General features: G+C 42.1%; 1 protein-coding gene across 11 annotated transcripts in view; it reads right to left on the bottom strand.

The window, feature by feature from the left end:
- LOC133407680 (LIM and calponin homology domains-containing protein 1-like) overlaps positions 1 to 24,532 on the bottom strand; it is a 67,258-nt gene that overhangs the window by 17,404 nt on the left and 25,322 nt on the right. For 7 of the 11 annotated variants that reach the window (XR_009769207.1, XM_061685797.1, XM_061685801.1 and 4 more), the window contains 9 exons: positions 19,568 to 19,674; positions 17,764 to 17,794; positions 15,759 to 15,869; positions 12,782 to 12,980; positions 9,062 to 9,323; positions 5,296 to 5,313; positions 4,441 to 4,570; positions 3,490 to 3,647; positions 2,141 to 2,612 (listed from right to left, as the gene is read on the bottom strand). Coding sequence is in view for 10 of the 11 variants with exons in the window: in XM_061685797.1 (XP_061541781.1) it covers positions 2,141 to 2,612; positions 3,490 to 3,647; positions 4,441 to 4,570; positions 5,296 to 5,313; positions 9,062 to 9,323; positions 12,782 to 12,980; positions 15,759 to 15,869; positions 17,764 to 17,794; positions 19,568 to 19,674 (1,488 nt within the window). In the remaining variant the exon portion in view is untranslated. The other 4 variants (XM_061685805.1, XM_061685803.1, XM_061685806.1 and 1 more) reach the window with 4 other exon arrangements.

Below are 24,532 nucleotides of genomic sequence, written 5' to 3'. Positions count from 1 at the left end.
GTGAGCTTCAGATACACTGCTGCTTGAATGACATGGGGAAAAAAAAAAATCTAAATTGAGCAATTAAGGTACTGTAATGCCCTTGCGCAGTGCCACAGTCGCCGATGCACCTTTAGCTGTTTTATTTGAATGGGACAAACGATCAAACACACAAATACAAAATGAGAACACTTGCAAGACGCATGCAGCAAACACTCAAGCTGAACTAACAAGGTGGTAAACGATCAACCCGACCGACTACAATGGCAGTGAGACCTGGAAGGGCGTGATTGAGAGGAACGGCCCCCCCCCTGATCAGAACCCGAGCTGTGTTCTGTTATTGGACTTCAAGGCCCCGAGGGTGGATGAGATTCACCCGGAGTTCCCCAAGGTTCTGGATGTTGTAGGGCTGTCCTGGTTAACACGCCTCTGCAACATCGATTGGACATCGGGGACAGTGCCTCTGGATTGGCAGACTGGGGTGGTGGTCCCCATTGTTAAGAAGGGGGACCGCAGGGTGTGTTCCAACTACAGGGGGATCACACTCCTCAGTTTCCCTGGTAACGTCTATTCAGGGGTGCTGGAGAGGAGGGTCCATCGGGAAGTTGAATCTCAGATTCAGGAGGAGCAGTGTGGTTTTCGTCCTGTCCGTGGAACAGTGGACCAGCTCTACACCCTTGGCGTGGACCTCGAGGGTGCATGGAAGTTCACCCAACCAGTCTACATGTGTTTTGTGGACTTGGAGAAGGCATTCAACAGTGTACCTCAGGGGGTCCTGTGGGGGGTGCTTCGGAAGTATGGGGTACCGAACCCTCTGATACGGGCTGTTCGGTCCCTGTACGACCGGAGTCAGAGTTTGGTCCGCATATACGGCATTAAGTCGAACTTGTTTCCGGTGAAGGTTGGACTCCGCCAAGGCTGCCCTTTGTCACCGATTCTGTTCATAACTTTTATGGACAGAATTTCTAGCCGCAGCCGAGAAGTAGAGGGGGTCCGGTTTGGTGGCCTCAGAATTGCATCTCTGCTTTTTGCAGAGGATGTGGTTCTGTTCGCTTCATCGAGCCGTGATCTCCAACTCTCACTGGAGCGGTTCGCAGCAGAGTATGAAGTGGCTGGGATGAGAATCATCACCTCTAAATCTGAGACCAAGGTCCTCAGTCGGAAAAGGGTGGCATGCCCTTTCCGGGTCGGGATGAGATCCTGCCCCTAGTGGAGGAGTTCAAGTATCTTGGGGTCTTGTTCACGAGTGAGGGAAGAATTGAACGGGAGATCGACAGGCGGATCGGTGCGGCGTCTGCAGTGATGCGGACTTTGTATCGGTCCGTTGTGGTAAAGAAGGAGCTAAGCCGAAAGGCGAAGCTCTCGATTTACCGGTCGATCTACGTTCCTACCCTCACCTATGGTCACGAGCTGTGGGTCGTGACCGAAAGAACAAGATCCCGGATAAAAGCGGCCAAAATGAGTTTCCTCTGCAGGGTGCTCTCCCTTAGAGATAGGGCGAGAAGCTCGGTCATCCGGGAGGATCTGATTCGGACTCCTCCCTGGTGAGGTGTTCTGGGCACATCCCACCGGGTGGAGACCCCGGGGACGACCCAAGACACGCTAGAGAGATTACATCCTTTGGCTGGCCTGGGAACGCCTCGGGATCCCCCTGGAAGAGCTGGATGTAGTGGCTGGGGAGAGGGAAGTCTGGGCGTCCCTGCTAAAGCTACTGCCACCGCGACCCGACATCGGATAAGCGGTAGAAAATGGATGGATGTATGGTAATGTCTTCTTATTGGATTTGCAAGATAATTTGAGTTGAAAATGCCCAGAATGCCCTTTACCAAGCTATTCTAGTTGGTCTTTTCCGCATGGCATTTGAGACATCCAGATTAATATTCATTAATATTTCCATCCATCCATCCATCCATTTTACATACTGCGTATTCTCACTATGGTTGCGGGTCATTAATATTTGATATATAAATAAGCTTTGCTCTGATTGGTCCTTGGTGCTATGACGCTGTCTTTTGGTTTGGGACAGCCAAGGGTTCATAGCTTCAATGTGAGGTCTTACGGTCATTGTGAAGCAGAATTCACAGAGCCAAAAAAGTATATAAAATATGCTTTGTTACTCTTCCGGATTAAGAAAAAAACCCCAAAAACCTATCAAACTGACCTTGCTGGGCCAGGGTTCCGGCGCGGCAGGCCAGGACTGGAAGTAAGGCTTGGGCATCAGCAAAGGCAGTGGCTTGGGTGATAGCTCCCGGTTGGACGGGGGCTCTGACGAGCGCGAGCGGATCTGCGGCCGGTGCGGCGGTGAGTCTCTGGGCCACTCGTCGATTTGTGTTTCAAGCGTGGATGTGAACCTGGGGGGTGGGGCCGACCGCTGCCGCAGATACTTCAGGGGCCCGTCGGGGTCGTTTTCCCACGGCTCAGGGGTGATCGGCGAGGGCGAGATGGAAGCGGGAAAGCCAGAGAAGGACGGGTCGGCTGAGATGCTGCGGTCTAGAACATTGGGGAGCTGCAGGCGCTCCATAACAGTCTCACTGATGGAGAAGCGCTGGGCATAATGCTGAAGGATGGAGGACGCCTCCTCAGGGGTTTTGGCTCTCCGGTAAGCTGCCCGCAGCTCCTCCTCGCGGCGTTCCCTGTGGACAGAACCAGCCAAAGGGGAAAGCAGCTTTTTCTAAACAAAGGATTTTGACTTTGGATCTTCAGTGACTGATCTGTTTGTGCTGTTTGATGAGGAGGAGCACTGAGCAAAGATGTAGACTCTTAGGTTAGGCCGATAGAAACTAACCGTTAGCTTCTCTCCGGCTCCCATTGACGTTTGCTTGATAAGACTGTCAGTATTAGTGGCAACGTTTTGTGAACAAAATATGTGGATTGAGATTCAAGTCCATTGGCTAGCTGATTTGAGTTCATCTATTGGATGAGGAGCATGAACTTTAGGCTGCAAGTTGCAACTAATGATTATTTTGAAAATCGATTAATCTGTCGATTATTATTTTTTGATACATTGACAAATGGATAAAAATTTTTTTTTTCAAATTTTCATCCCTTTATTCAAAAGCGGGACATTATTTCAAACTGAAAGTTCAGAAAATGCACCAACATAAATCGATTATGATTCGGTTACTGGTTTGGTCTATAACGTGTCAGAAAATATAGAAACATGTTTATCAATTTATCTTTATCTATTTAACTAAACGATTAATCGATTATCAAAATAGTTGCTGGCTGAATAACTTGATAATCATTTAGTTGTTGATTCATCGATTAATTCATCAATAACTTTAGCTTCTGACTCACTCCAATTGGTTGATCGAGCAGAGTGTTTTTTGTTGTGTTTTAACATTTTACATAGTAGTGATTGAGTTCACCATTCATTTTAAGCCGTGTTCATCATTTGAGTTGTTTAAAGAGCGTGTTACCGATTTTAACGTATAATTTTTGAATGGCCAACATATGCTCATACTAATGTTCTCCATTTGCGATGCGTTGCCAGGAGAGAGTTGGACCTACTTGTCCTCCACGATCTCCTTGTACGTCTTGATGCTTCTCCTCCTCTGGGAGATGCACTGCCCTCCGGTCATCAGCTGCTCCATCAACTTCCTCTCCTCCTCCTTCTTGATCAGGTCCTGCGAGATGCTGCGCCGACGACTTTTCCACCGGGCCAGGTCCTGCCACACACAAATGACAACTGTTATGTTGAGAAACAAATGCAGTTCAGCTCAGTTTCTGGCTAGCAGGTGTCAAGGCTACTGATATGATTTTGGCGGTACGTCAAACCTGTTAACCCATTTGAAATAGCGTCACGCTAATGCGACATGACAACATGGAAAAGAAAAAGAAAAAAATGGGGCAAATGAAATAAACATCACGAGTGTTTTTATAGCATAATAATTCAGAATGTTTCAACTGTAAGCCCCACCTCTTCATTTTCTAAAAAGAAGACGATTGATGTTGCACTTTGCTAAAAAGAAATCAGTGAAGATTCATTTTCTAATTCACAGCATATTGATTCAGACCGTTCAAAGTGCTACACTTGTTTGTATCGTTTATTTCCTACAAAGAAAACTATTGATATTTCACTTAAAAATAAATGTAGCATAATAATTCAGAGGGCTTAAACTGTTACACTTGTCTGCAAAATTCTAAAACTACTGAAAAATAAATAAAATAAAAAAAGGTGTTACATATTAGTACACCTTTCTTTTTTTCATTTTATAGCTTATTTATTGACTGTTACTGTTGCACTTGGCTGCATTGTTTGCTGAAATCAATGAATGAATCAATCAAGGAGTAGAGTCCTTATATAGCTGCCTTGGAATCAAGTCAAGCTGCAAAGCTGGGGGTAACAACTAACAACTATGTGTAAAAGCCAGATGTCCCAATACTTTAGTTTTTCTCCACGAAGGGACGCAGACGATAACACAACTATTAATAAACAACAAATGAAGCCGGATCGCTCACATCCTGCCAGTGACTGTCCTCTTCCTTCATCTGGTTGTACTGATTGTGCATCAGCTCGTGACGCACGTGACTGTGAGGCGGCAAGATGGCGGCGGCGTCCTCGCTGCGCATGTCGATCAGGCTCACACTCCTGCAGAGGACACAAGAGAAAGAGAGAGAAATGGCAAAAAATAAACATGCTGCAAAATATGTGGATTTGCCATTACTTCAGACATCCCACGTGTGATGTTTTATGTTGTTACCAGGGAATGGAAGACATGCGATGCACCTTAAAAACATTGCAAAGTAAGTTTTTCGCCACATATAAAATTTGGAGGTGGCCGCCGTCGTCTAATTTTGAGCCACTTCTGGCTTTACAACCTCTGACATAATGAAAACTGTTATTGTAGGACCAGTGCTGCACTAAATCGGGTGTCATATTTAACTCCAGTAGCGGTATTACACCGCGGTATTTCACCGAGCTATTTCTGATAGCATCCGCTAGTAAAATTATTTGTGGATAGATAACTGATATGTAATATTTGTATTTCTCATATTGTTGTGAGGAGCCAGACAAAATAACCTTGCAAAAAGCATTTATTCCACTTTGTGAGATGTGACTCTTTTTGAAATATGAACGTTTCAAGGTCATTATTAAAGATTTTTTTTCTACTTTTCTTGTTATGTAATACACCTATTAGCATAGGCGGTACTTTTCAAGGGGAGGAAAATGCAAATTTACTATTGACAATACAATCACTGTACGGAATGGATGCTATTTTGACAGCACTCTCCTTGCGTATGACTGACACGGTGCAGCATTACTTTAATGAAAAGGGCTGGCAGATTTTCCCACGCGGTAATTGGATGACTTACTGTGGGTCATGTGACACGCTGGCAGGACGCGTGAGAGCATGGAGAGACAAACAACAGACAAACACAAATGTGGATTATTGAATGTTAGCGGAGTGGAAAGTGACACAAAATGGTTTGTGTATCAGATTTAGGGGGCTGAATGATGTTGCTCCAAACATTCAAAAGGGGACAGTCTTCTCCACAAGGTAACTGCTGCAGGTGCAAACCACCAGCGCAGACATCTAAGCAAAAAGGTCAGACATTTTTGATTTTAAGGGGACATATTATGGTAAATGTACTTTTTCAATACAAATAAGATGGGTTTCTGGAGTGCCTGCCCACCCATCAAATGTGAAACAAATCTTTTGTCAACTGGCCGTATCTCAAAACGTGTCTGTGAGCGAGTCCTTCTGAATTTCACCTAACTGGGATGTCACAATTCGGCAAATTAACATAATCCAGCATACCCAATACCTGCAGTTTTAAAGCAGAGGAAGGACTAAAAGCCAAAAGGTAAACAGAGCTGCAGTGCTAGCGCAGATTAGCGTACGTTAACAGCGCTACCATCTTATAAGCAGCAAATAATTCAATGCTTGGCTAAGTTGTCGACCTGGGGGTGTCGGCCTATTTGTGTTGGTAATACATTGATCTATATCAGTGATTCTGTGAGAGTTTGGTGTGAATACTACTTGTTGTACGCGAAAGAATCACTGAATTAAATACAAGTACAATTTTATAGCATTTAAAACAAAATACTTTTGAACATATTAGAATTAATCTTGCAGCTATGCATGCAGCGTGTTTAAAATGTTTTTTGGATGGAATATAATTTTTTCTTATTATTTTTTTTTACTTTGAATGCACAGTACATTTTAAGTACATTTCACTTGTCTTTAACATAAGTACAATACATTGGCATTTCATCTTCAACAACTGTTTGTTAAAAAAATGATTGAAGTACAATTTTTATTTTTTACAACTTGTGTTATACATTTAAAAAACATACTGTGCGTAAAGTTACAGTGGCATAAATATACAACCCCAATTCCAATGAAGACGAGATAGCAAGGGTGGAGGACTTTAAATACTTGTGGTCAACCGTCCAGAGCAATGGTGAGTGTGGTCAGGAAGTGAAGAAACAGGTCCAAGCAGGTTGGAACGGGAGGAGGAAGGTGTCCGGTGTGTTATGTGACAGAAGAGTCTCTGCTAGGATGAAGGGCAAAGTTTATAAAACAGTGGTGAGCCCAGCCATGATGTACGGATTCGAGACAGTGGCACTGAAGAGACAACAGGAAGCAGAGCTGGAGGTGGCGGAAATGAAGATGTTGAGGTTCGCTCTCGGAGTGACAAGGTTGGATAAAATTTGAAATGAGCTCATCAGAGGGACAGCCGAGGTTCGATGTTTTGGAGACAAAGTTAGAGAGAGCAGACTTGGATGGTTTAGACACGTCCAGAGGAGAAAGGATGAGTATATTGGTAGAAGGATGATGAGGATGGAGCTGCCAGGCAAGAGAGCGAGAGGAAGACCAAAGAGAAGGTTGATGGATGTCATGGGGGAAGACATGAGGTCAGTTGGTGTTGGAGAGGAGAATGCAGGAGATAGGCTTACATGGAAAAGGATGACGCGCTGTGGCGACCCCTAACGGGACAAGCCCAAAGGAAAAGAAGATGTTACTTTACTATATTTTAATATTGGTCAGTATGGTGATACTACGTCATTTTTGAGGTGGTACTTGGTGTAAAATGTTTGAGAACTCTTGATCTATACAATATTGGACAAACGTGTAATTTGGCGGCTTGGCGTATGTATCATTTAAATCCCTCCCAAAACGATGCCTTGGAGGAAGCAGTTCACATTGGAACCGGCCACTGTGGTTTCCCGTCAGGCTGCGGTGAACCTCTACACTCTCCCGAGCTCAATTTCGACCGTAAATCCTCCAGGAAGTTTGTTCGGCAGGCAAGCAGTGCAGCTGTGCAGCTCCGGCATCGAGTGTGATCAGGGGCAGGGAAGGAAGCGGAGCTCATTTCCTTTCATCCCGTTCCCGTTTCTGTGCGTACCGTAGTCTCAGTCCATGCCTGTTACGCTGTGATTACCGTAGCAATACTACATATAGATTTGTATCATCAGAATACACTGAATGTAAAGTGAAAGCGGGGTTTAAAACCATATGAAAAGGACTACTGCACAAGAAAGGAGAGTAGCCTAAATATTGTGGAGCCATCACATATTAGAGTAGGATAGTCTTAAATGTGACCTCACAATTCAGGTAACTTACACAATACTGCCTATACACCAAGTTTCTCCGCCCATGACTACCCTGAGCTTAGATCTGCCACTTGCAAGCGACGGCCACACTTTCATGTCAAAGCAAAAAGCTAAGCAGAGCTGCATTTGGCCTTGTTGGATTCACAGATGAGCGTTTGCTTTTAATAAGCGGCACATACGTGACTGTTCGGCTGTGTCCATGTGGTGTTGGGTATGTTTTTACGTGTGTTTGGGACATGTCTGCTTCACGCGCCATTCACATTTCTAATACACAAGTTGACAAGGTGTTATTCGTGGCTTGGTGATGAAGTGCTGCCTCCAAGAGTGAAAATACAAGCCACAGTTTTCCCTGTCTTCATGGCAAGCTTGTGTCAGCTTTGCTGTTCGCGACTTTTTAGACAGCCACCCTGTAGCTCCGCACCTTGTCGTCATGATAACGAACGATTTACTCGAGACAAAAGAGGCAAATTTCTGCCAAAGTCTAAACAGTCAAAAATTAGGACTTTTTACGATTAAAAATTATACTACGGCACCTGGGAACTGTTTTAAATTGAGAAAACAAAACAATATTTCTCATTTCAAGAAAGCGTGTTTATGAACTGCTCGAGATAAGACTGTTATGTCGAGACTGTTATGTCGAATTCCTCAACTGTGTCCGTTATAAAGATACATCTTTTTAATAAGCCGAGAGGGCTCCCCACACAGCCTTGATGGAAAATGACACGGATTTGCTTGATGTGATACAACTGCATGACAAGTATTATTATATCTTGGCAGCGCTAACGTACACACACCGCTGTTAAGAATGCAAGCGGCAGCTCATTTCAAAGGAAACATCCAAGACCCGATATATACAAGTCAGATCTCCGCTGCAGATTAGTTTTCAACTCCCTTGAATTGCTGATGACAAAGAATCCGTACCATCTGTTCTACAGACAGAGAAGGGAAAGACGGGGGACGGTAGGACGGCAGATGAAACTCCTGGAGATTTCAATAAGATTGCTAATAACAAACGTTGCTGCATCACTGGGAAGAGTGAGTTTCTGCACCTTCGCCCACTATTGCTTCGCGCGCCTGTCTATGCTGTTGAACATTTGTCACCTTCAGCTGACGAATATGTCAGGTGAGCATGACCTCTGCATCCATACTGCAATCGCATGTCATACATATCTGAGTCAGAAATGGAGAGGAGGGGGGGGAAATCGGAATTGTATACTGTTAACATTGACATGGGGGGGAATACAAAATGTCACATTGGGTAAAAAAAAAAAAAGAAAAAAATATGAATTGACCTACAGTGTGAACACAGCCTTGGAGAATTATTAGAAAGAGCAGAAAGAAACGCAAATGGATGAATTTTTCAGCAAATAGCTGAGCATAGGTTCCAGAGAAAAAAAAACGAAAATGGGTGGGAGTTCACTGTATTTATCTTTTTGAAAAACCCATAATATGTCTGCTTTAGGTAGGTGACAACTAATTGGGGCATAACATCATTAGAGGCGATCACGAAGAGGCACCCACCTCAAAGGTCTTTCTCCCCCTACCGGCGAGGTGGCCGTACTCCAGCTCTTGCGCTCACCGTCCTCCTTGTCGCAGGTCTTCTTCTTGCACAGCGGCGTCGGTACGTAGCTGCTCTGGTTGCACTTGTTGGGCAGATACTGGTTGAAGGGCATGGCGGTGCGCGGCTCGCTCACCGAGGTGCGGCGGGCCAACATGTCGTCCTTGTGGATGTCTGGAGTTTTCCGGAGCGGAGGGCCGTCCGACTCGGAGTCACTGCCGTGGCCTGTTGGGGGACGCAGGAGAAGATATAGTCATTAACAACAGTGGAAAGTAATGATGCACAAATACTTTGTTACAGCTACTGTACTTACAGTAAATAGATTGTCAGGATCTGTACTTTAATCGAGTATTTATTTTTCCTGTTGATTTTTTCAACATTTACTCCCATCCATCCATCCATCCATCCATTTTCTATATCGCTTATAATCTCCCAAAATTTACTCGGGTTATTGTTGTCTGATATTCACATTTGTGAGATGATAATATGCATTAATGTGGATAAACTATGCAAAAAAAAAAAGAGAGCTATTTTCTTCCATAACCAAAATGGCTTTTTCTGATTACAGCCTGTACTTTTTAAAATTTACTTAAGTACAGGAGTCAAAAGAGTACTTCGACTTTTACCAAAGTCTATTTTTAAACAGGTAATTTTATCTGTACTACTTCAGGACCACTTCTGGTCATGAGGGGGTTAAAATGATGCATTTTAAGTACATAAACAAGTGGTTACTGCAAAACAAATGTTATTGGTAAAGGCCAGCACAAATTCATCATCAATTCCCCCCCCACACACATTATCAGATGGTTTTCTAAAATGCACATGCGCTGGTTTCCCCTTCAAGTTTTACATAAAATGGGAAAGTGTACTTTTTAGTGTTTGTATACAAAATAGGTCTCTTGAGTGCCTTTCCACCCAGAAAATGTACAATTACCCTACAGTACATTTTCTGTTAGTCAGTACTGGAAATTCAAAACACGTATGAGCTCAAAATTGCAGTTTCATATGTACAACGTAATTTTGGGAGCAAAAATCATCACAACTTCAAAGGGGAACCACATTTTTGGCCCATGTGTCAATCCCCAAAACCCTTTTAAACCCATCAAACGTGAACATGGTCCAAATAAAAGTCTCTGCAGCAGATGACAACATTTAATCCAACAAAACAAGACGCCTCAAACGTTTTCCAGGGATATAAAATCATTACATTATCATCATTACATTATTACGTGCATCTTCTGAACTCCTGCCCAAATAATATTATTTGAATTTTCAGTGTTTCAGTCTTCAGCTCACTTTATGACATGTCAATAAACCAGGTGACACCTGGATTGGCAGGAGGACTTCGGTCCTTGGTGTAAAAAAAAAAAAAAAAAAAAAAAAAAAAAAAAACATCCTCCATGTTACATAATAATCCCCAGCGTAAACACGGAGCAGAGGCACGATGAGGATGTGGTGTTTACCATTCCTGCAGTGTGTGCTCACTGCTGCCTGGTTGAGTAGCGCATGCCTGAATGTGCACAATCGCCAGGTAATGGATACCTGCTTTACTCAAGGTCGCCAGAAATTCCTCCCCAAGATGTCCACCACATGTACTGCTGGACTATCAAACCAGACCATCGAGCAGATTACATCCAGTACCAGAGAAGAACAAGTCAATATAATGTAACCGTAGCACAAATCAGACACTAAATGTACTTACACAAATGTCTACCTCGATGCCTTAACTCAACCCTACCGAAGAACCTTGGCATTAGGTGATGTCAGGATAATATTTTCTTAAAGTGACAGCTCTTGATTGATTCTTTGCGAAGAAAAGCATTATGAGCACAAAGTGTCTCATTCATAAACACTATCAAGTGACTACACTGGAGATAGAATGTCTTGGTCAGATTGAATTCAACTTTTCTTTCGGTGCTCTTGATTGCCGTCGGGTTGAGGTCGCTCTACAGACCACAATTGTGCAGGAGCTTTGATGCAAAAGTCAGGACGAGGGAGGGGGAAAACTGCTTCTGCCTCCTGGCTCTCATCTTGGACCCACATTGATGAAACAGATGACAGATACATAGCTTCATCTTGTGATCGTATCGGTGAAGGATTTATTTAAACTCACTAGTCGGTGATCGGCTCCATAAATCCCGATCGTGTAAAGCCTAAATAACGTGTCGCGTTGTTGTTCGTCATTTTCAAGGTTCAAAGTATTCCAGTAATGATTGCATTCAACTTGGCTCCTAATTCATTCTCCGAGGGTAGCAAGTTGGCTGCTTTCCATTGGAGGTGGGCGTGTATACGTCGTTGGGCAATGTGTTGGCGGCGTGATGGAGGCAAAGAAGAAAGCACAGTAATGGTGGGTGTGAATTGTTTTTTCTTTCGACTTGTTAGGTTACAGATATATTTCATGGCACTGCTTAAGCAGCCTTGTTGGTCATCGCCGCTATAAATGTATGCTCCTTTGTGAAAAGCTACAGTGGTCAAAACATGGGGGGGGGGGGGGGGGGGGGGGGGGGGGATATGTCACAAATGTTAAACCCATGCAAGATGTCAGTAAATTCGTTCTGAGTTCATCTTAAAGAGCATCTAAAAGATTTTTCATTGACTTCTTTTGTGTGATGCTTTGATAGAAGGGTATCTACGGTACCACATGATAAAAAATACATCCGGAAATTGATTTTTATGACTTATAATACACCCATTATGTACTGTAATGCATCAATGTTATTATACGTCACAATCAATAATACTGTACTTCCCACTTTGCACTAATTGTAGAAATATTACTGTCGCATAATTTGTATTACTTACCATATACAAACATGCAACATAGTCTTGATTTTAATTATATGTAAATGTATTTTACAGTAGTCACTCGCTTTTTGCAGGGGCTTCGTTCCAGAACCCCCCAGGATAGATGAAAATCTGCAAAGTAGCGACCAGATGTAATCCCTCTTCAATATTGATCTTTGTATCTTCTTGCACTTTATTGCTTGTGTGTGTTTATGTGTATATGTTGCCGCTGTGATAATTTTATTACATCAATTACATTTAAATGCCTTAAATTACCTGACATACGACATGGCCTGTGTTAACTTTACATTGTTTGTGCGGCAAGAGTGAAAACAAAAATCTTAAATCAACTTCCATTTATAAAAAAACAAAAAACAAAAACATTCTTCAAACAGCCTTTTTAATTTAGCTGGGCGTTATCCTGCAATAACATACAATGCAGAAGAACGGGCCACACGACGGTAGCGCAGCTGTAAAAGCACAATGGCTCCTCATTCATCTGTATGAGGTACTGCATGCGCGCACCTTTCAAAAATAGTTTGTGCTCGGTTCCAAAACTGCAGAGGTGGGATTTATTCACATATGTGCAAGTCATAAGTAAGTCTCAAGTCTGTACTGTATTACTATATCTTGAAAATGCATTTTCATGCAAAAAATGTAAAACTTGTCAGGTCATGTTGTTCAAGTCTAAGTCAGGTCGAATCTGATGAATTGCAAGTCAAAGTCAAATTGAGTCATAGGTTTTGACCAAGCAAGTCCGAACTCCTGAAACTGGCGACTTAAGTCTGACTCAAGTCAAGTCATGAGACTCGAGTCACCCACCGCTGCTAAAATGATACGCAACAGCTGCCTGTCAATTTCATTAATTCTGAGGTTTTGCGGGTTGTACGGGTTCCTACCGTCGCTGCTGCCGCGCGCCACCAGCACATCCGGCGACGGCGTCTGTTGCGAGCGGAAGCCGAACGAGTCCAGGCTGTCAAAGGAGTCCTCGCGGCAATGACGAGGCGGGGAAAGTGAGTCGCTCCGCTCCGAGTCCCAGCAGTCAATGTACCCGCTGTCCCGGGTGCTGCGTTGGGGGCTTTCTGCCTCCTCCGCCTCCTAAAGCGTGCAAGGACAAAGACTTAGGGATGGGAATGGTGACAGCTAGCAGAATAACGACCCACGTGGAGTCTTAATATTAATTAGATAATTTCTTGGGCCTCAGTGGACAGGGGCTAAAGTTCTAAAGTGCTACGCTAACAGTTGGAATGCTTATACAAAGCAAAACAGCAACCAGAGTATAGGAATATTTTCAGGTTGATCGATAAGGATTTGAATTGGTACTGAAAGATGAGGATTTTACATCATACCATGGAATGAGGGACTAGTTCTTAAGAAAACCGATCTAGCTATTGTTATGCAAACAATAAACAGTTGGAGGAAAAGGTCACCTTTTCTTTTAACAACATTCAATAAACGTTTGGGAACTGAGGACACTAATTGTTGAAGCTTTGGAGGTGGAATTCTTTCCCATTCTTGTTTGATGTACAACTTCAGCTGTTCAACAGTCCGGGGTCTCCGTTGTCGTATTTTACGGTTCATAATGCGCCACACAGATGTGTAAGTTCCCCATGCCATTGGCGCTAACACAGCCCCATACCATCACAGATGCTGGTTTTTTTATTTTGCGTCCATAACAGTCCAGATGGTTCTTTTCTTCTTTGGCCCGGAGGACACGACGCCCACAATTTCCAAAAACAATTTGACGTGTGGACTCAGCGGAGCACAGAACACTTTTCCACTTCGCGCTGAACTACATTTACTGACATTGGTTTTCTGAAGTGTTCCTGAGCCCACGCGGTGATATCCTTTACACATTGATGTCGGTTTTTGATGCAGCGCCGCCTGAGGGATCGAAGGTCACGGGCATTCAATGTTGGTTTTCGGCCTTGCCGCTTACATGCAGTGATTTCTCCAGATTCTCTGAACCCTTTGATGATATTATGGACCGTAGATAATGAAATCCCTAAATTCCTTGCAATTGTACGTTGAGGAACATTGTCCTTAAACTGTTGGACTATTTTCTCACGCACTTGTTCCCAAAGAGGTGAACCTCGCCCCATCTTTGCTTGTGAATGACTGAGCGATTCAGGGAAGCTCCTTTTCTACCCAATCATGGCACCCACCTGTTCCCAATGACCCTGTTCACCTGTGGGATGTTCCAAACAGCTGTTTGTTCTTTTTTGCCACCTGTCCCAGCTTTTTTGGAACGTGTTGCAGCCATAAAATTATAGGTTTATGATTATTTGCTAAAAAAAAAAGCAAGTTTATCAGTTTGAACATTAAATATCTTGTCTTTGTAGTGTATTCAATTAAATATAGGTTGAACATGATTTGCAAATCATTGTATTCTGTTTTTATTGATGTTTAACACAACGTCCCAACTTCATTGGAATTGGGGTTGTATAATATTTTTCACAGGTTTATATATAAAGTCTTGACCTCAACTCAATGGAGTTGCTGTGGCATGACTTCAAGAGAGCTATTCACACGAGATATCACAGGAATATTGCTGAACTGCAACAGTTTTGTAAAGAGGAATGGTCCAAAATTTCTCCTAATCGTTGTGCAACGACAGAAAACGTTTGGTTGAGGTTAAGGTCAACCAGTTGTAAATTCCAAGGGTTCATTTACTTTTTTCCTCTCTGTCCTGAGAATGTTTACATTTGCGCTAAAAATATGAAAACAATTGTTTGTGTGGGTACAGAATGCAGTCGAGCGGGTCGATAAGGATTTCACACCTTGCCTGATGGCTTAGTACTATTTCTAATGAGAACTGATCAAATCCTAACATGCTCACAGCAAGGAAGCAGCCGGTGTCCAGAAAGTGTTCAGGATAAGAATTTTAAATAATGCCCTGGAGTCTGGTACTATTAAAAAAAACGAATAGATGAAAAAAAAACAAAAAAAAACAAAAATGCCTACAAATGGTATGGTAATTCTTTATATGTGCCCTCTAGCCAGGAGAACTGATATTTACTATTTCTGGTGAGAACTGATAAAATGCTAACATATCTGTACTAACAAAACGTTATAACACATGTAGTATACACGAAGCAACCTGAGTACAGAAAGGACTATGGCAGATCAATAAGGATTTTACATTGTACTATTTCTAAAGAGATCAAGCAATTAAATGTTACCTGGTCAAGCATCATTTCTTTGAAAAATATTTCTAAACGGCCCCATGTCGTCCTTCAAACCTCCACAACAGCTCTAATTTGTTCTAAAAAAAAAAAAAAAAAAAAAAAAAAACTTGTTGGCTCTCATGTCTGTTTGAAAAATGTCTTGCGCTGCTAATGGAAGGTGGGGAAAGGCCTTTCCTGTCTTGCATAGTTAAAAAAAAAAAAAAACATCTGTTTCCCTTTTTATTGTGTAGCCACAATTCTTAGTTATAATGTGTTACATAAATCAAAAGCATGTCACTAACAAAATGCAGTTTATGCGGTGAATCTTAACTCAAGGTAATGCAACACCTATACAGTGAAGACAAATAAGCCCCAGATTATCTGCTGTTGGTTCCACAGAATCAAAGTTCTAAAGGAGACATTTCAAAGATGATTTGTTATGAATCCCAATGATAAATTAAAAATCAGCTTGCGCAGTCTTGCCTTACTCATATGAGCCACTGCTCACCCGTCACCCTCTACTGTGGGGTTGTGACTATGGCTTTTCTTTTTTTCTTTAATAAAGACGACTGGGGGTACAGGGGAACCTGAACTGAGATTCAAATTCAGGACATCCCGACTGCGAGGCAGACGGGGCCAACCACAAGTCCACTGTGCTGCCCCTTATTTTCCCTTTCAAATAACTAGATTTGATCAAAGGCATCGAAACCTTTCGCATCTGTGAAAGTAGGCCCTCGAACTCCCTCAGGTCCAATGTGGGCCCGTTGTAGGAGGTACAGCTGTTGGCAGCCCGACCCAGCCAGTAGATGGTGATTAGAACCTGCGCCAATTAAAAAATACAGTCAGACATAATTGAATTCAATGATTTGATGACTTAGTTGGATAGTTTGTACAGTCATTTGCAGATGGGACCTGAGCCCTGCTGCAAATAGCGAAAAACAAAACAAAAACACGACCAATTGGTGCCCCTTATCACATCAACATCGTTCCTTAAGACCATCATTGTAATACTTTCCTATTTAGAAAAGGATTGGCAGCATTTTAGGTCAATTCACAAAGAGCGCCCAAAAACAGAACAAAAAACATGCATGAAACAAATTTATTGTATTGAGCCGTGTGGCATTTTTTGTTTCCCTTTTCCAGGAAATTTTGCTGAACTCCAAACTGTACCACGATTGGTAAAAGTCTACAGCAGACAGACACACACATGGTGGGTTGAAAAGAAGCACATGCGGGAGAAGCAGGCACAAAACAATGTGACGAGACAAAACCAGTACGACGTACTGAGCTTGCCGTCACACAGTTTGTTTATGTTTCTGCCTGTCAAAATAGCACTAACGCACTCTTAGGCAATATGTTCTGTCAGCCGCAGAAAGCACGGTGCTTCTGGCCAAGTTCCAGCGTGAGCAGTTTCAGTGTCAATGTGTGTGTTACTACTTGTTTGTTGACATGAATGCATTCAAGCAACACTGCAAATCAACTGAAAAGACGTGCGTATGCTTTTAGTCCCACAACACAGGAAAAGTCACAAAGTTTTTTTAATCACTTTAAATGCAAAAAAAAAAAATATTCACTTTTTAAATCACTTATTTTAAAGTAATAAGTAACTAACAATGAGCAGTCAGATTTTAAGCACAATTTTCATATTCTACTGTCATACAAGTAAATAAGCTAACCAATGTTAACATTAAGATGTAACAACAATAAAACACTCAGTCTTAACTCACTAGATATGAAACAGTTTACCGATCAAATGGTTAGTGTCACCGTTTCAAATTTTGTTATTACCGTATTTAGTTTCTGACAGTAGCAGCTGTATTTTGATTTCTTCCATCCGTTGCATTTCACTCCAATAAATAAAGAAAACGACAAAGACAATTGTCGACTCGGACGCCGATGACAGTGAAGAAAATGAAGACACCAATAAAGAATAAGATGACGAAATGGACAAAAACAACAAAGAAGAAAAAGATAAGAGACAACGTACAAGACTGCAAAGACGACAAAGAAGTAAACAACAAAGATGACAACAAAAACGAGGAAGAAAAAGATGGCAAATACGATTAAGAATACTGTACAACAAAGATGACCTCAACTTTGAATCTGTTGTATTACACAGCCGTCATCTTTGTTTTTCCTGTGTTGATTGTGGTGTGCGATTAAAATGAGCGCATGAAGCATCGGTGAGCTCTCCTATCAAGCAATCCCAACCCATATGTTTGTTTGTTTGTTCATTTTGCACTGTTAAAGATATTGTACATTGCTCTAGGTCTTACAATGTGTTCTGTCGTGCTCTAAATAATTGTACAAACAGCTGCCAATAAGTCATTTGGGCTCTCGGAGCTTGTCGCATTTTAGCGGGAGCGTTCCTGTCTCCCTTTTCAAGGTGGAAACAATGTCGGCGCCTTGTCGTGTTTGTGCAGGCGCGTCTTTGGGAGGAGGAAGCCGGCCTTGCTTTCTATTGATGAAAGTGAAAGGAGCAGGACCGCAAAAAGCATGTTTATCTTCCTTTCACGCTTAAGAAGTACTTCAAATATCATCACTCATTTCAAGTCACTGAGAAAAACTGCTGTAAAATATGATTTTTTTTTTTCTCCTACCACTTTGCCTAGAAAAGTGACAAAGATGTCAGTTTGACAGACCCTCGAAGCAGATTTACATGCTATTATTTCAAATAGGGAAAAATGGTCTCAAAATTGAAATAAGTCACTTACATTTTTTAGCTTTCGGCTGCAGTCGCTCTGCCTGTGAAGAATCCCACAGAGGAACAGGGTGAGAAAGTGACTTCATATCGAATAAAACATTTGGCATAAGAAGAATTGAAGGTTGCAGCCACCCACGTGAAAAAACGAAAGCAAGCAGAAAGAGTCACATCACAAAAATCTTATTCCACAGTGGCTCAAAAATCTGCGTGACCTTGCCTCTTCCATGTCCAAAAGGTCTTCCTGTCATGACACCATTTATGTAACCAGTGGAAACAACTACACGACATTGACATTGATGTCCTATTTTTAAGTTTGTCTTGTCCATTAGGATACATTACAAAAACACTTTTTAAGGAAAATCATGTAGAGTAGGCAAAGGTGTGAACAGAAACTGCAGGACTGGGACTAATCAACATCAGGTGAGTTTTCCCTGCAGCCTATCTCTTGCCTTTATACAATCAAAAAGGCTGGACAAAGCTAACCAGAAAAGATAAAATAGCAACTACTTCCATGTGGACACAGACCTTAATGCTGATCAAAAAATGTGAGTAATGAATATTTAAAAAAATAATAATAATAATGACAAGATTATTGGATGTGGGTGCAAAGTTAAAGGTGAGTTAATACAAAGTCTGTGACATTCTTCAGGACTAATGCAAATGAACCACTGCTCACCTTCCTGTTGCAACCCAGACCTCACACATGCGCCCATAAAGCAGCATATGTCCCAGTCCTAGGCTACAGTGGAACGCTCGCTCTTCGCAGGGGATAGGGACTGGACTGGATCACGAATTGCCAAAAACCGTGGCTACGGCCATTATAATTGCATTTGAAAAAATGTTTTGTTTTGTTTTTACCCCCCAAAATGACTGAATTAGCATTTTGGTGGTCGGTTACGTGACACTGTTTTGCTTTTTTTGTTTTGTGCGGACACTGACTAGTATTTCGAATTGTTGACAATTTACTTCCACCTTGACCAAAGGCCCCAGCGCCACCTCAAGAAAAACAACCCCAAAGCATGATTCTGCCACCATCATGTTTCACTGATGATTAGAGTCCATTTTCCATATGTCCCCTTTATGGAGCCCCTGGACATCCTGTATAATCCTAAAAATGTGGAAGAGGAAACAGAAAAAAGGTGCGAAAAAAGCTCAAAGACAGAATACACCATCGGTGTTTGTATTGTCAACGCAACGGAGTACCTTGTTAACTCGATCAGAAACAAAACGGCTGACAAGTTGACCGAAGAATTCCTCGTCTTGACAGGACAAGTCAGGCAGCTCTTATAGGAAACCCTCAACATTGGCCCGTTATGTCAGGGCGTCTTCTCGGAATGACACCTTGTATGTGTGTGATGACAGCACATTGATTACTACAAACACAGGCTTTTGTTAACAGGCTACGCAGTCGGACGCACGGCTAAGCGAGTAGCGTGTGCTGACTGAAACTGCGTGTGACAGATGTAGTCATTGTTCCTCACAATCTTCCGTTGACTCGCACTGACTTATTTGTGTTGGCAGCCAACTGACTGATTGCCAGGAGGAAACACAACACCATGCTGACTGACAGATGATGACGCTATCACAAATTAAAGCAATTCAAGATACTGTCTTTATTTACTAGATTGCGGTGTTCAGAGGTTGGACGGTGGCCGGAGGACCTTGGTGGGTTATCGCACCGTGACACCGATGCTAGTTTTGTTCGCCTGTCTAAGGCGTTTTATATGTTGGTGTGAAAATGGCTGCTTTTACAGGCAGAGTAAAAAGTTCTTGTACAAAGTGTAGCAAGTTGGCGGACAAACTGTCAGACTTACTTGGCAGCGGGGCGTGTCGACGTGTCTTGAAGGTCTCCGGGGTCGAACAGCCGGGAGCCCTTCAGTCCTAACTCCTCACATCCGCGCAGAAACACGCTCAGGTTGTCCTGTATGTGGCGGACATTGAAAAGTTAGCTGCTGAAGGGATTTGAATTCTGTCGTTATCCAAAAAAATTCCATTACAACAAGCTGGAAATTTTTTGACTTGAGTTCGTTGCCACATTTCTGTGGGGCCAATTACGTATTACTCGTGCACTCACTGTAGTTGTCTCGCCATGCTGCACTATTTGCATATTCTGGCCACTCATGCCAGAGTAGCATCTGCTCCATTTGCACACTGATTGAGGAGTATCTGTAACATTTGCACAACCAACATTGTCCCAGATGATCGCACTACTCGTCACTTTAAACCGGATACACTCCTTGAAGTCTCAGCGCCCTTTGCACAATGGTCATTGCACCGGACTATTGCAATATTAGTCGTTCGAACTGCTCTAAGTGCTAGAGGACTCTGCAATTGTTTTTTGTCAATGTCTTTATGTCCCCAAAGTGTTCTGTAAATTGACTGTCTGTTGTACTAGAGCGGCTCCAACTACCGGAGACAAATTCCTTGTGTGTTTTGGACATACTTGGCAAATAAAGATGATTCTGATTCTGATTCTGAAAACAGCATCATCTAAACAGTCTCTGAAATGGATTAAAGTGTGGGTTTACATCATGTTGGAAATCAATTCCCTTTGTAGTATTTAAGATCATCTTTTCGTTACGTGTAAGCGGCGTTAGCGTAGGTTCTGACGTGAGCGCGCCACAATGTTGTGTGCATCCTTGTTAATAATAGTCCCTTTAATTTAGTTACGCCATGTTTATTTGATATAAATTGTACAGAGTGGTGCCTTGAAATATGAGTGAGCTGACTTTTGCTTTGACCTGTGAGCAAAACATTTCATATACAAGTGAACTCAACTAAAGTCAAAGCTGCAAGAAAATGCCACGAGCCAAAGAAATTCAAGAACAGATGAGAAATACAGCAATTCTCCGTCTGGAAAGGGTTACAAAACCATTTCTAAAGCAAATACACAAATTCAAATCCTACTTTAATCATCGTCAAACTCATGTTATCGCTCCACAATCACCAGCTTCCTCTTTCTATCAATACCTCTTCGCTACCGTTCAGGCACTCCTACGTCTCTACCCCCGACAAAATCTGTGTGGAACGCAACCCGAGCCGAGTTCTACCTCCTTTTTCCCCAGGTTCTCTCTTGTTCTCTTTGCTTCACTCTCTCCCTTTGTTTTCTGGCTTTCTGTCATTCAGAGAGCTGCAGGCTAAGCAATTGCTCTCAATATCTCAGGGTGTCACCGTTTCCTCTCCACCCTGATTTCTCCCAGACCGAAACACAAATACAATGGCCTTACATTCATAATCTCGGAGTCAATTCTGGTGTGGAAGCTTTATGAAAATGTTCACTTTAGCAGGAGTACTGTATAGGTTATCTTGCATGGAGGTAAACACATTGGAAGACATTCTCACGACCGTTTTATTTGGAGCAAAGAAAATAGTCTGATCCATGGCTTCCTGTGTTCTGGGGACACTGCATACACACTCACGCACACACGAACACTTCAGAAGTCGTTTGCTAACTAAAGTTATTTTTTTTTTCAGAGAACAAAAGTCATATTTTTGAGAATATAGTTCTGTTTTGTACAGCATAAGAACGTCTTTTCCAAAAATAAAAGGTGCACTATTCGGGGAAAGTTGTATTTTTCCCCCCCCGTTCACTTGTTAAATAAAACATGACTGATTTGATTTAAAGACGATGTTTTCATTACAATTGCAAGACGTAATTGTATTATCAAGTCCTGGTACTCTGTATAGGCGAGTACTCAATGGGAATAATTGTACTCTGTCTGAAAAACATGTTATCGTTTTATCCCTACAACAACAACTACAATTTGCCATAGCAACGTTACAACATTTTTCATTTATTCATTTGGAAACACTCGCCACGGAACAAAGTGCAGCAGTCAAGAGCCATATATCCCCCAGTTTTCCTGAGCATGCTGGCCTCCCAAGACTCGCCTTGAAAATATACACTTTCTGCCTGCTTCACAGCTGCCGCCGTAGATTTGCAGGCCACTGCCGTGTCTCCACAGGAAACCGGGTGTCGACCGCAAAGCCGTGACTGACAGCGTAAAGTGTTTGGAGTAAGGATTGACGATTGTAAGAGGTCGAATGAGACATACTCCCTCTACGCTCTGTTGGAATATACTTGAACAATTCATACTGGGTGTGATATATGGTATATGAACACAAGCCAGCGGCTGACTGACAGAAGTGGGCTTGTTTTGCTTTTTGTTTGACTTTTTTCGCCACATAGTAATCGTGGCTCACTATTAACAAATTCACCTATTTACATTTTCTTCCTGTGAACCAATCCAAAAGCTCTTTATATGTCAGATTGGAGCTAAATTAGTGGAAGCTACTAAGAGTCTTCGCCATATGGAGACTAACGGTGCATTTTCTTCTAAATCAAATCATCTGTGAACCATTTATTTTTAAGGGCAATGTTGTAAGATGATGACTAATGATATCAAACTGCTTTGGGACCATAGTTTGTGGTATATTTAGTAGTGCTGCAGCTATCGAATATTTTTAAAATTGATTATTCCACCAATTATCCAACTGATTATTTGAGGAATCGGATAAAATTTTATTTTACATTCTGAGACAATAATCCCAACACAAAATATGTGTGAGCTGTAGGTATGTTTTTTTTTTTTTTAAGCCCCATCAAACGGACCTTGGTGGAGGTTCATTTCTAGATAGAGCGGCTGAAATAAGTATTTAACACATCACCATTTTTCTCGCTAAATATATTTCCAAAGGTGCTATTGGCATGAAATTATTACCAGATGTTGGGAACAACCCAAGTAATCCATACATACAAAGAAAGTAGAACAAATAAGATCAGAAATTACGTTGTGTGTAATAACGTGAAATGACACAGGGAAAAAGTATTGAACACATGAAGAAAGGGAGGTACAAAAAGGCATGACACCTACAATCTATCAATAATCAAACAGCAATCCAGCCCCTTGTCAGTGCAAATCAATATCAGCTGGTTCACTCCTGATTGACGGCCTACAAAAAGGTCTCATTGGCAAGGTGTGAGTCAAGACACAGCTCATGATAGGTAAGAGCAAAGAGCTGTTTCAAGACCGTCGCAAACAAATTTTTGCAAAACATAACGATGGCATTGGTTACAGCGCATACCTAAGCTTCTGAATGTTCCAGTGAGCAGGGTTGAGGCCATAATACGTACGTGGAAAGCCAATCATACCACCATAAATTTGCCTCAGATGCTCCCCGCAAGATTTCTAGCAGACGAGTGCAAAGAATAATCAGAAGAGTTCCCCAAGAGCCAAGGACCACCTGTAAAGAGCTTCAAAAAGATCTGGAATTAGCAGGTACTGTTGTCACAAGGAAAAAAGTGAGTGCCTGTACGCACGCTCACCATGCAAGACCCCATTGCTGAAAGAAAAGCATGTCAAAGCTCATTTAAAGTTTGCAGAACAACATTTGGACAAGCCAGTTAAATACTGGGAGAATATAGTCTGGTGTGATGAGAGCAAAACCTAACTCTTTGGATGCCATAATGCACACCACGTTTGGAGCAGAAATGGGACTGCACATCACCCTAAAAACACCACACCAACAGTGAAGTTCGGAGGGGGGAACATGATGGTGTAGGGCTGCTTTTCAGTAAATGGTACTGGTAAACTTCACATTATTGAAGGAACGATGAATGGGCAAATGTACCGAGACATTCTTGACAAAAATCTGCTGCCATCAGCAAGGATGATGAAAACGAAACGAGGGTGGACATTTCAGCAGGATAATGATCCAAAACATACAGCCAAGGCAACTCTCAAAAGGTTCCAAAGGAAAAAAAATAAAGAATGGCCCAGCCAATCACCTCACTTGATTCCAATCGAAAATCTATGGAAAGAACTGAAACTCAAAGTCTATAAAGGAAGTCCACGGAACTTTCAGGATTTGAAGACTGCTTGTGTGGAGGAATGAGACAAAATAATACCAGAGCAATGCAAGCGACTAGTTTCTCCATACAGGAGGTGGTTTGAACCTGTCATTGCAAACATAGGCTTTTGTACAAAGTATTAAATAAATATCAGTTGGCGTGTTCAATACTTTTTCCCTGTCATTTCACATTATTACACAGAACTTAATTTCTGAGCTAATTTTTAGCTCCCGTTAACTTCATTACTTTCCTTTACATTGCATAAATTAGTACGTTTTCCTTAAGCAGGAAAAACAACACCACAAAATGGTATGTTTATAAAACGAAAGAGGGCAAAAAGCGAACCGTTGACAGCGGCCGAGCTGCCAGCGCGCTGAGGTAGCTGCTCTAATTACAAAAACTCCTCAGAGGCTCGTTTTCCCATTAGTTCTAAACAGGAAGAGGAAGGGGGGGCGGGGGGAGTTGCCACTGTTTTTATTATGAAGGGTCCTGATAACAGCAGACCTCTTGTTTGTTTCTCACCTTCCTAATTGCAGCCCTGTCGAGTGAAAAAAACATGCATAGCTGTGGGAAGTTAGAGATTATGATGCTTTTAAAAGGTTATTACATTCGCACGTAAACGTTGTATTAATGATTCCGTATCATGGTAGAGAACAGGTCAGTAGTTGGCAGTGGCACTTTGTCTTCACGGCTGACAGTCTATTGAATACCCGTCATTGGTTTACAATGTTGCTAGCCAATGAAACGCATGCATCCCCAAAGGTTTTGTTGTATTTCAGATCAAAACACTTGATTTGAGTCTTGATCCGAAATGCAACAAAAACCCAAAAATAAAAACATGGGAAAAAAATGTGGAAACACAATAGGGACCGAGCCCTGCCATGAACAGCGAAAAATACCAATTGACGCACCCCTAAGAATGTTAATA

The sequence above is a fragment of the Phycodurus eques genome, chromosome 9 (assembly GCF_024500275.1).
Source record: "Phycodurus eques isolate BA_2022a chromosome 9, UOR_Pequ_1.1, whole genome shotgun sequence".
Classification (NCBI taxonomy): Eukaryota; Metazoa; Chordata; class Actinopteri; order Syngnathiformes; family Syngnathidae; genus Phycodurus; species Phycodurus eques.
This window is presented reverse-complemented; position numbering and strand designations above follow the sequence as displayed.